The 12831-nt window shown below is 40.5% G+C and overlaps 1 protein-coding gene across 1 annotated transcript; it reads right to left on the bottom strand.

Moving 5' to 3' along the window:
- Positions 1-1225: 1225 nt before the first annotated feature.
- hey1 (hes-related family bHLH transcription factor with YRPW motif 1) lies at positions 1226-3879 on the bottom strand. The gene is made up of 5 exons (XM_041248050.1): positions 3561-3879; positions 3012-3078; positions 2832-2915; positions 2401-2482; positions 1226-2075 (listed from the first exon to the last, which is right to left on the bottom strand). The coding sequence occupies exons 1-5, from the start codon at positions 3644-3646 to the stop codon at positions 1516-1518; spliced, it is 879 nt and encodes a 292-aa protein (XP_041103984.1). The 5' UTR covers positions 3647-3879; the 3' UTR covers positions 1226-1515.
- Between the last annotated feature and the right edge of the window lie 8952 nt (positions 3880-12831).

Genomic DNA, 12831 nt, shown 5'->3' with positions numbered 1-12831 from the left:
AAGTTAATTGATATTGTAGCTTACTATTAAAGAAGTGTTGATGCTTCACTAACTTTTAAATTGAGCCATAAAGTTAATTCATAATATGACTTCTGTACAAAGTGTAAGATGTATTGTACTGCAATTTTGACAAACTCTTAACGGTGCTTGGTTTCTCATACTGTATGTGACTTACAACGTAAAAACAAGTTAGCATATCCATTCTGAATCTTTGATGGCTGATGACTGATTATGAGTGCAAAAAGTGATCCATAACTTTAAACATGCAATCATAGAACATGTTGCACCATTAACAAAATACAATTTGTAATTTAATTACAGACCAGAATACAGAATGCACGTAAAATTGTAAAATCCCCTCGTCTTAAATGTATGCACACTGCTGTGGTCATGTGATGCGTTATATGATCCACTAGACCTATATAATGAGCGATGTGAGGGTTGTGCATAACTATTCAGCCTGCACAACTGACTCATCTCTCAATGCACAGGTCAGTGGATCAAATAACAGATTTGCTATGGTGAATATATTCTTAAACAAATATACTATTCATAACTATTCATTTTTTTTAATTGGCTGAAAACAAAGTATGAGCACCATAATACAGAAAATAAATATCATGGAAACTAAAATAAAGTCTGCTCCTTCAAATAAGTTTTTAATAGAGGAGATAAACACTGTATAATGTGTATTATTTCAGATGTCATTTATCACTGCTTTTCTTACCATGATGTTAATATTGTCATTTATAAATTACCACAAGCTGACAAACCTACAGTGACAAGCATATAAAAGAAATAAGAAATGAAACCATAGAATCCAAACATTTTCACAAATACATTTAATAGTAACAGTTCAGTACACAAGGATCAGATACATTACCATGCTAGTGCCCCTTTAGACAACACCATTGATGTACACTTATCTCTGAAATCTACTCTCAGAAGTCTGATTTGTCAGCAATTGGTTCAGAAATATAAAATATAAATGGCCATAAAAGTAGATCTGATATGGAATCTTTTGCCTTTGTGGAATAAAATAGGTCATTTAGAATGTACATAAAGCAGATCATGCCACACACTTAGGAACATATTCAATAAAACATAATGTTTAAATCCAAGGTAACAATAGTTTTTCTCTCCTTAAACAGATTTCAAAATGTAATTATATATATATATATATATATATATATATATATATATATATATATATATATATATATATATATATCATATCATATATTATGGAAGCCATTTTTAACCCTGCATCTGAAGCAGTTGAATGCAATTTTGATTGAAATGCCACTGGTCAGGAAAGGATATTAAAATATTACAATGTGGCATCTGCACCTGTGGTGAACTAGATTGACTATCTTAGGAGACATTGTATCAATATCTCTCTGTACAGAACAGCACCAGTGGAGATATTAAAAAAAAAAAAAAAAAAAAAATACTGGATTTATTTTCAGAATTATGTTAAACATCCCAAAACGGCCCAGCTCAGCAAGGAGATGATCAGAATGCACCTATCTCTGTCCCCCAGGATCTGTAAGGGCTGCTAAGGCTGATGGCTTGTGCTGGGACAGGTTGGCTGTGTGTGTTGGGAGAGAGCAAGGGGAAAGCACTGAAGGAGAAAGGGAAGGCTGAAAGAGAGGACATTGAGGAGAGCAGAGGAGGTGACAGTTTAGAGGTTGAAGTGACAACTGGAAGCACCTGTGCTATGCTGCCATTATGGGGCTCTCTCAGCAAGGCAGCCTCTGTGTGTCTGCTCTGAGAGTGTGAATCTGTGACGGTGGATGCGCTGGTGGCAGTATTGTGAACAGCCTGTTGCATGAGAAGGGGGTGTGGGAGACGTGGGTGATTTCCAAAAGCAGACCGCCAAGGCAAGTGTCTAATTCCAGAATGTGTTTCCCTTGGAGACGCATAGTTATTGAGATGAGAAACCAGGCGCACCTTCAAGGGATCTGAGTTGTCCAGTCCTTCAATGATGCTAAGATAACTGGCTGTTTCAGCCAGACACTCTCGAAAACCCAGGTTTCGATAATCCGTGGCAAGTGCATGGATATCAACGTATCCTGTGTGAACAGACAAAATTGTCAAACATTTTATGTTATATCTCTCACTTTTTACATACAAACAAAATGATTGATTATGACAAAATCTGAGATGTTTTTCATTTACACATGTGCATTACAAACATTTAACAATGACACATTTTATAAAATTCTTTAATTAAATTTAATAACCTTGTATGCAGTGAATTGTTTTTAGTACAGTAGTGAAATGTATACAATTAAACTACAAGATTTCAGGTCATTCTGATTGTCAATTTTATCAGGTACTGGTACTATTTAATAAAAAAAAAAAAAAAAAAAACCATGAAAAAAGCAAATCAGTGACCTTTATCGCCAGCAGCATGGAGTATCTTCAAATGATCCACTGTCATTTGCAAAATTTCTGCCTTTTCCAGCTTGGCTGAGCCCTTAAAATAAAACAAGATTTCAGTATTGTAATTATTTTGTCCTACATTTTAAATCTTACCTGAAACAAAAACACTACATAATGTGTAACTAATGTATTGTTCTGCATCGATTGATGTGTTCTGTAAACCAGAAAACATATTACCAGCTAGAGTAGATTTATGTTTTTTTTTTTTTTTTTTTTTAAGTGAAATATGATATTATATTAATAGTTTGACTATTGTAATTATAATTTTGATGGCAAAAACCCTGTTTGGACTGTTCATAAAATAATAAATAATGGAAAATTTACAGACCACTTATTCGCCTATAGTATTTTCCCAGTGTTGTTTACTATTGTATTGAATGTACCTGTTTCTCGAAGGCACTAGGGACAAGTCTTTTAAGTTCTGACAAACTGTTATTGATACGATCACGGCGACGTTTTTCTATAATCTGCAAGGTATAAAAATATTGTTAGCTCATTTGTACAAAATAACAACAGTTTAAGATTAAGTATCTTCAAAATTATATACCGCTTTAAATACTCACTCCTCTGCGTCGCTTCCGTGCCTGAATTTGAGATGATGTGGAAAGAGACATCGATTCGGGGGGTGAGCTTTAATTTAAAAGAAAACACATACAAATAAAATTTACTTTTTATAAAAACATAACCTTCAACCAAACCAATTAATGCTATTCCACGACGCTTTATGCTGTCAAGCTATTTTAAAATAAACAAGCAAACAAGAAGAAATATTCTTCCAAAAGCTACACTAAACCTTGAATAGCCTACTAATATTTTTGTGTGTGTCTGTGTGTGTGTGTGTGTGAGATTTATAAAGTGGGGACGTCCCCGCAACGTCGTTTTTTCAGGAGTTACTATCTTGTTGGGGACATTTTCTCAAATTATGTCGATACCCCCACACTCCCACACACGTTATTTTTATGTTTTAAACTAGTATAGAACATTTAAAGACTGGAAATAAATAAATAAATCAATAGTCTAGTCTAATTTTCTTTTTTCTTTAAATGTCGTTTTTAAATGTTTTATCATTACAGCACTCATGTATTATGAACCTCACATAAACTGAAACGTACCCAATTTCATCCGCGCTTTCCTTTTCAACAGCTATGTTTTTATCTAGTTCGCTGTCTGATGAACTGTAATCGTGAGTCCTCTTCATGTTTACAGCAAGTATATAATATCAGGATATTCCTTTTGAGTCGATCATGAACTCTCAACGTATGCAGTGCTCTCGTTTAAACGACAAGGTTGTTTCCCACGGTCAGATTAATATAAAACAGCAGGCGGGACTAATAGCTCTCCAGAATCAACAGCCAATAAGTACACACTTTTTCGTGATTGACTACGCAATGACCATCGATTTATACAGTCTCAGAATTAAACACGGCGATAGTCAAAGTAGACACGCCTCACACTTTAAAGAGACTTTTTAAGAACCAATAGATGGCAACTGCAAATTATGAGCACCACCCACGTATTTCACAAAGTCTCCAGGTTCTTGGCTGTCTGTTGTAGTGATATGGTTGGCTGGCTGTCAACACGTGCTAGTCGTGGGAAAGTTCCTCCGTTGAACCCAGGTAACCAATCAGAGGCGACGGCTTCTCCGGCGTTGGAATGAAGGGGGCAATGGTTGGGGCGACGGGCGGTCTGCGAGTGAGCGTGTGAACCTGTAATCTAATACAAACCCATCCGATAAAATACAGTGTACAGAGGAATAACATGTAATCTTACACCCTGTACAAGCTGTGCATCGTGAAGTTTGACTACTTTGATCAACGGCGTTAAAAATATAATACAACTGAGAAGTAATGCAATTAATCAAACCCATCCCATGGAAAGAAAATACACCAGCTGCATGCATAATACCAGAATTTGACTGGACTCGCTTTCTAACTGCATGCTTATGTTTTATTATACTTGTATTATGTTATATGAAGTGTTTAACTATGACAGTGACAGTACACTTCTTTTAGGGTGAATAACGTGAGTAAAAATCACCCACCAAAGGAAATCACAAGAATGCTAAATTTGTGTAGACTGCTGAAAGTCAATGCACAGTAGTTACTAAACTTAAACATAACTTTTAAAATATATTTTTGTCCATCCAAGCTGAGCCCTTTTGTCATTTGCATTGCCCTCAGCAGTATTGATCACCATACCTTTGCAAAAAATAATAGTTAAAATTATTACTGTTGTACAAATACCACAGCAATTTGGATACAGCACAAATAAAACAAAAAAATGCAATAAAACAAAACAAAAATGTCACAGTATTGCATAAATAGATATATTAGCAACAATTTAATAATACTACTACTACTACTAATAATAATAATAATAATAATAATAATAATAATAATAATAATAATAATAATAATAAATGCCATTTTGTTTTGGTGATCATCCCATTCATTGTTCACACTAAACATTATACTTGCCACATCTCATGTTTATTATGAAAACAGGGGATTGACCCTGTAATGAGAATTAATTCAATCACATGAAGCCCAGGTGACACCAATGCAGCGTTCCATTCCTCTCAACAGGTAACATTCCACTCCTCTCAAACAGGACACAGAGAGAGCACTGGCATGCTTTTGTGTGATTTCCTGGAGCTGCGAGTTTAAGGCATTTGTGTGAAGGGAAGCCTGGTAACACTGCAATCTATTGTTTTCCTTCCTTTTTTTTCTTTTTTTTTGTAGAATTCTTTTGGTGTTTCTAAACATTACCGTTTTATTGTTGAAAGTGAAGTTAAAAACATAAGAATATAAGAAAGCTTACAAACGAGAGAAGGCCATTCAGCCCATCTTGCTTGTTTGGTTGTTAGTAGCTGATTGATCCCCAAATCTCATCAAGCAGCTTCTTGAAGGATCCCAGGGTGTCAGCTTCAACAACATTACTTGAGAGTTGGTTTCAGACTCCCACAATTCTCTGTGTAAAAAAGTGCCTCTTATTTTCTGTTCTGAATGCCCCTTTATCTAATCTCCATTTGTGACCCCTGGTCCTTTGTTTCTTTCTTCAGGTAAAAAAAAAGTCCCTTGGGTTGACATTTTCAATACCTTTTAGAATTTTGAGTGTGTAACAGAGTTAAAAAATAACCTGCTTATAAATGTAACTTTCACCAAAATGAATCCAGTTAGTGTTCTTGCTTGTTGTTTTGCTACAACTAATAATTCCGGGGGGACAAAATATTCAACTGACGGTGCGTGCACTAGATTGGTAACACAGCTTCCTGCCTACAGCAGAAATAACGGTTTGCTGTAGCTGGAGGTGTGTGAATGAATCTCTCTCCATAAACAAAAACATTTCTGACAGGAATTTTTATTATTTACGTAAAACAGTTTAAAAAAATTAAACGTAAGATAGTTCTACTTGTAATCCAAGACTTATTGCCGATTATATTAAATATTGATTAGATTTTTTTTATTTTTTTGAGTAAAAAGATGGTTTTCCATCCACTGCAAACTCTAGCGAGTCAAAGGGAATTCCCTGTGACGTTTCATGATGTCATAGCCTAATTTGCATGTGTCATTACGTTTTCAGGTTATTCTCATATTTTTTTTGAAGACGACCACCAGTGATGTTAGGTATGGGATATGCCTACCCATTGGATAGGTATCGCTGAGCTCTCTATATCAGAGCTGCCAATGGGCCCCTTCCTGGGATGACACACTCAGTCCGGCCAACCGAGGGGATAAAACTGTCATCCTGAGGAAGCCGTGAAGGCGACCGATGTGACCTCGCCGTTGGTGGTCATCTTCTCTTTCAGGGAACCAGGGTTACATGAGTAACCTAACGTTCACTTTCAATTCAAAGACGACCATCAACGACATTATGTATGGGATAATGTATACCAGAGCCGTTGAGAAGGAACGGCAGCATATGAGGGATGCTTGTGCCTAATGAAGGCGGGGTAGGATCTTCCACATTAAGGTGGTAAAACCTGGAGAAAGTATGTGGCATAGCCCAGCTAGCCGCAGTAAAAATATCGGACAGCGAGGCCCCTCTGAAGAGGGCCCAAGATGTAGCCAACCCTCTAGTGGAGTGTGTGGCAACCCTCCCATGCGGGGACAAGCCAGCACCATCATACACAGTTGAGACTGTGTCCACAATCCTATGTGACAGACACTGTTTTGAGAGGGGCTGTCTTAGGGTCCGTGTCCTGTGACAGACAAAGAACTGGTCTGACTGACACTGGGAAGAGGAAATTCAATCTCTCATTCTCTTCCAAAGAAAACGGGTGGATGGAAGGACTCCAGTTCCACAGACTGATTAATGTGGAAGGCTGTGATCACCTTGGGGAGGAAAGCAGGGTTTGTGCCCAGTGACACCCTGCTGCCATCGTCCCAGAAACGCATGCAGGAGTTGTGCACCGACAGCGCTTGCAGCTCACTGACCAGCTTAGCGGAGGTGATAGCCACTAGGAAGGCTGTCTTCATAGATAAATACTTAAATTCTGTAGATTGTATGGGCTCAAACGGGGCCTTTGTGAGAGCCATCAGCACGATATCAAGGCTATCACGATATCAAGCAGTTCTTGCAGGAACTGTAAGATAACTGGTAGGGGTCAAGAGACTGGGTCATGAATCCTGGTCAGGCACCAAGTCTGGAAATACTTCCACTTATAGGCATACAATGACTAGTGAAATGTGCCCTAGCATTCTGCAGTGTACCCACAACCGCATCTGATAGCCCTAGGGCTAACCAGTGGTCCTTTCCAGGGGCCAGACCCATAGCAGGAACCTGCCAGGGCCCAGGTGCCAAAGAGTGCCTCTCATCTGGCCGAGGAGATCCATGCGAAGCGGGATCTCCCAGGGGTGGCCTTGTAAGAGCTGGCACAGAGTCGAGAACCAGATTCTTCTGGGCCACCTGGGGGTCACTAGAAGAATCAACACCTTCTCTAACCAGTCCTTTTCAAGAAAGCAGTGCTATAGGCTGGAAAGCATGCCAAAACGCTTTGTGCACTAGGGCGTCTATGCCAAGTCTAAGCAGTAGAGGGAGTACCACAAGGGGCAATGCGTCGTCTCTGCCAAGGCGAAGTGGTGGAGAGCCAGGGAGACCACTTGCAACTTTAGCATGCTTATATGCAGGGACATCTAGCGGTCCGGCCAGGATCCACATACTCCAACCCAAGTTGGAGGCTTCTGTCGTCACCACCTGGTGGTTTAACACTACTCCTATCCACACACCCTCACTTAAAATTAATTGATAATCTCTTTTCATCATGAATCTAGGGATAATTATGCCAGAATCACTAGTTCCTATTGAAGTATTGTGTTTATTATGGTTAATAATTACATTTCTTTAATGGTAATTAGCAAGGACATAGTTATAAATCCTAGCTATACAATGTAAATATGCACGACAACACACTTTGAAAACGTACGAGGAGCTAGGGAGAAGTCTAATGGCAGCACAGAAAACTCGTAAATGCTTTCCTGAAAGGTGAAATGGAGATACTTCCTGTGTTCTGTACGAATGGGAACGTGAAAATATGCTGGCCGGACTGACTGGAGAATGAGATGGTGAGTCCTCATCTGGAACCTCCTTTCTATTAAGAACCTGTTGAGAAGCCTCAGGTCTAGAGCGGGTCAAAAGCCGTCGTCTTTTTTGGGCACCAGAAAGTACCTTGAGTAGTATCCCTCTCCTAGGAGGTGGAGTCTACAAGGCGAATGGTTTGCTTGCGCAACAAGACGGCCACTTCATTCTGAAGTACCGAGGCCTGTGAGGGTCTGTCGCAAAGGTATTCATGATTCCTCGAAAGGGAGGAGGTCCCAAGCCGAACTGGAGTGCGTAACTGTTATGCACGGTGGTGAGCACTCAGATGTCCGAGGTGCAAGCGTGCCAATAATGCAGCTGGTGTACCAAGAAGGGGGTCTGTGGCCGCAGGCCATCAGAGGCCTTGCTGGGGCTGCAGGTTGGTCTGGGGTGGCTGCCTAGGGTGGTGGCCCTGGAACCACCTCCTGGGATGCTGGTGCATGGACTGGCCATGACCTACATTTCCCCTGCTTGTTTGGAGCGGCCGGTTATTCACTGCCAGTGTGCTCTGTAGGCGATGTCTTAGGTCACCCAGTGGCACTGTGACAACTGGAACTGTCCTGGTGCAGTTCCACATCTGTGGTGCTTGCCTGCCCCACATGGGAACACGAGGAGGGAGCAATGTGGCCACCTGCCGGGACGCCTCATGTCCACGGTGGGATCTCTGCAAGATCTGCTCCACGACTGGCCCAAAGGTCGCCCTTGAAGGCCAGATATAAATAGCACTGTGCTGGACAGGAGGCATAATTCGGTGGTCACTGGCTCAAAGAGCGGGGCATCATGCAGCATACTCGCTATGTGCGCCAGGCAGGTTACCTGTGCCCCTGCTATGTACACCCGTTTAAGGTGCGTCTTCATCACCCTGCATTGCGGGTTCGGACATGCCAGGTCTCTGGCTAAGCCTCCCACTGGCGGGGCCTTGAACATGGCCGTGATGGTGGAGTCTACCGGGGCCCAGCTTGTCAGAACCTTGCAGGGAGGCATGGGCTATTTGTGCCTTGAGGTCCACAATGTCCCTGGCCTGTTTAGACCTCTTCACATACCCTTCTTGCCTGTGGGGATGGGGAGTGGCTACGGGTGGCCTGGCATTGTGGATGTCCTGCAGGGGGTCCTGGGACAGTTCATGGAGGAGGGGCTCTGGGGCTCCAAGAGTTGCCGACGCTCCGGCAACTGAGGATGCGGAACTCGCCCTCGTGGCCCTCTACAGCCTGTTTTCCTTCACCCGGGGCTGAAAAGCCGCGCAGGTACTGCAGGCCACCTCTCTCTCGAGGGCCAAGGTGGTATGCTGGACACCCAGGCACAGCACACAGAGGGTGTGCCTGTCCTCCTGGGGGATGTTAGCCCTGCAGGACGTACTGATGCGGAACCCGGTCTCATATTGTCGTGTTCTGCACAAACTGAAAACAGCATGCGCCGAACACTGCTTGCACTGGGTACACCCTGAGTTATAATATATATATAGCACCGTGCAATCAAGCAACGATTGCACCACGTGCACTGCGTACCATGTGGCGCCATGCACTAGTGCTGTAGCGGTGGGTACAGAGCACCGTGCACACTGTGTGTAATTGTGCGAGTACAGAGCACCGTGTACACTGTGTGCAATTGTGCATTCCGAGTTCTGTGCGGCGCCATGTCCATGCACTGGTGCTGTAGCGCTGGGCACCATGTGCCATATGCACCTAGATACCGAAGTACCAAGGGCTATGCCTACACAGCAGAACCGAAGCACCGGGGGGGTGGGAGTATATATATTTTGCCAGTATTTTCTTTAAAAGATGGCATTTTTTCAATAGACCGTTTTTTTTGTTTGCTTTTTTTGGGGGGGGGGGGTTATTGAAATGAATGGGTAGAAACTTTGAACTTAAAACATAAACAAATGAAGTGCAGAGACAACATTATATTCGTTCAGTAATTGTAAAAATAATTGCGTTTCTTATTTGCTCCACATCTGCCAACTTGACTTAACATCAGAGCAAGCACTCTAAATAATTTGACATCACTGGAATGAAAAAAACTTCTTAAAAGTCACCAAATTCTTAAAAAACGTTTTTCATACCGTTTGTCGCATATATTTTCTTATTTGCGTAAGTTTTACCGAGCTTAAAAGTTTCACTGGAAAAAGTGCTAATGAGAAAAATAAAAATAAATCTTTTATTTCAGTTTCTCACAGAGAGTATGCATGGATTAGAAGTTGATGATAATATAATCTGTATTTATATTTTTGTCAAGGATGTCATTTTGTATGTTTTCATTTTGTTTTACATAAGAGGTCTTTCAACGATATATTATTATAAGTTACAATAACTGGAGCATATTAAAAGTTTTTTGTTAATTAAATCTGTAAATAAGAAACAAACATATTTTTTGGGGGGAAAAAAAAAACCCAGCAACTATCCAATCACACTGTGAGTAAAAGTTTTATTACTCTGCCATTTGATACTATACTATATTACTATATATTTGATACTATACTATATTACTATATATTTGATACTATACTATATTACTGTACATGTGATACTATGCTATATTTTTTATTTATTATGTATTACAGTATTAGAGAGTATGCGCGGACTAGAAGTGATAATATAATCCGTATTTGTATTTTGACAGACATGCCTTTTAACCTGAAATAATTCTAGTGGCTCTTTGCACTCTTTCTAGAGCAGCAATGTCATTTTTATAGCAAGGTCACCAGAACTGAACACAACATTCTAGATGAGGTCTTACTAATACATTGTAATGTTTTAACTTTACTTCCCTTGATTCAAATTTAAAACTTTTCACTATTATACGAAAATCTTGTTGGCCTTTTTTTTTATAGCTTTCCCACATTGTCTAGATAAGAGATTCCTTCTTCATTTCAATATCTCCCATATGGTATTTATAATGCACATCTTTATTGCCTGCATACTGTACCCTTCATTTTTCTCTATTAAATATATTTTGCGTCTGCCCAGTTCTGAAAGCTGTCTAGATCATTTTGAATGACCTTTGCTGCTGCATCAGTGTTTGCCACTCCTATTTTTGTGTCATCTGCAAATTTAACAAGTTTGCCAAGTCATTAATATAGATTATGAATAGCAGCGGACCCAATACCGGTTCTCCACTGGTTACCTCGCTCCATTTTGAGGTTTCTCCTCTAAAACTTCTACATGTTAACCACTCCCTAAGCCACGTCCATGATTTCCTAGAATCTCTACTTGGTTTAGTTTGAGAAATGCAGGACTTTGTCAAAAGCTTTATGGAAATCTAAATAAACTATGTAATATGCTGTGCAATTATCCATTGTCGATGCTGCAGCCTCAAAAAAGGCCCCTGTGGCAAAGTTCCCGCCCACGTGTGTATTTTGTGTTGTATGTTGTGTGTTAATGTTGGTGTATAGTCATTGGTACACAGGATATAAACAGGTCTGTGTAACACGAGTGTTTAAAATGTATATTTGTATTTAGGCACGAGGATTGCACAGCACTTTACATGCAAGTAAAAAGTAATAATATATGAGCCTGGGGAATTACACTTTATTAATTCACGAGCAGTGGTACCGAGACTCCAATTGAATGATTGATTAGCAATCCAGTCTCGGTACAGCTGCATAAAAAAAAAGCTGCATGTTTTCACTCACTCAGAGTTGTGTGGTCGGTGAGTGGAGAACGGGATTGGAGACAGAGGTAATAATAATAATAAGTAAAGTATCATCTCACCGTGTTTGTTTAGTGTTAGTCTGTTTTGTTTGTCTGTTTATTTTGGCTACCAGTGCCATGTCCTGTGTTTTTGTTTCTCTTACAACAGTTTATTTTCTGTCTGTCTGTGCACTATTAAATGCTGAGCCAGACCATTCGCTCAGCCCCACCCAACTCCACCTCTTTGTTGTTTATTTCCTAGTTCCTGTTTCTGATCTGACGTCCACCACTCTGGCCATCTTTATGACACCCCCTTAATATATTTTTTTAATTGATCTATTAAACCATTTTGGCCATTTTGTTTTAGATTTGTCTACTTTTGGGATGTAATTGTTTTGCGCCTCTAGTACTACATTTTTTAAAAACAGCCATCCTTTTTCCATGGATGTTTTCTCTATTTTACTCCAATCTACTTCTGTTATTTCATACCTTCATAGTTTGCCTTTCTAAAATTGCAATCCTTAGCTTTAGTCATTACTTTTGAGTTTTAAAAAGCACTTCAAATGAGACATGTTGTGGTCTAAGTTTGCCAATGGTTCTCTGACCTCTGTTTTAGTTATGATTTCCATTACAAAGATAAGCACCAACTAAGACTTAGCTTTACAGTAAACTAATGTGATCCATCTGCATCTCCATCCATTTGCGTTGCATCCATCTGCATCTCCACCCATTTCCATGATGTAGATATCCTCCAGTTGGTGTTGATTGTGAAGTGTAATGCTGGCTCCAGAGATCAGTTATTTTGCCTCCCCAGCACATCAGCACACACAACGGCTGCGATGCTGGCTCCTGTGACCAACCCAGTCCGTTCTCCCCAGCGCATCAGCATGACAACCGACTGGATTGAGATAAGTAGTGTACATCCCCGGGGTCTTCAAGTGGGCACCTTCTGTTCTCGGTGTTTCGTCGACTAGCCCACGACACCTCAAGAGGGCTCAACAGTGATTCTGGGATCCCAGCATCACCCCTCTCCATCCCCCACTCAGCTCAGCCCAGCTTACTTACCCATATATCAGCGTTGCTTTCTTTCTATTTTGCTTGAGATCCCCATCCAGAATCTATCCGTCTCAACCACAGCCAGTTGCTGCTCCTTTCTGCTGCTTCAGATAAGTTCTTCACT

Source organism: Polyodon spathula, chromosome 4 (genome assembly GCF_017654505.1).
Source record: "Polyodon spathula isolate WHYD16114869_AA chromosome 4, ASM1765450v1, whole genome shotgun sequence".
Taxonomy (NCBI): domain Eukaryota; kingdom Metazoa; phylum Chordata; class Actinopteri; order Acipenseriformes; family Polyodontidae; genus Polyodon; species Polyodon spathula.
This window is presented reverse-complemented; position numbering and strand designations above follow the sequence as displayed.

Excerpts from the sequence above, each read along its gene's own strand:
- hey1 (XM_041248050.1), bottom strand. The coding sequence starts at position 3,646 with ATGAAGAGGACTCACGATTACAGTTCATCAGACAGCGAACTAGATAAA. Across the intron at positions 3,079-3,560 it reads GAAAGCGCGGATGAAATTGG|CTCACCCCCCGAATCGATGT; the intron begins GTACGTTTCAGT and ends TTTAAATTAAAG. Across the intron at positions 2,916-3,011 it reads CACGGAAGCGACGCAGAGGA|ATTATAGAAAAACGTCGCCG; the intron begins GTGAGTATTTAA and ends TATACCTTGCAG.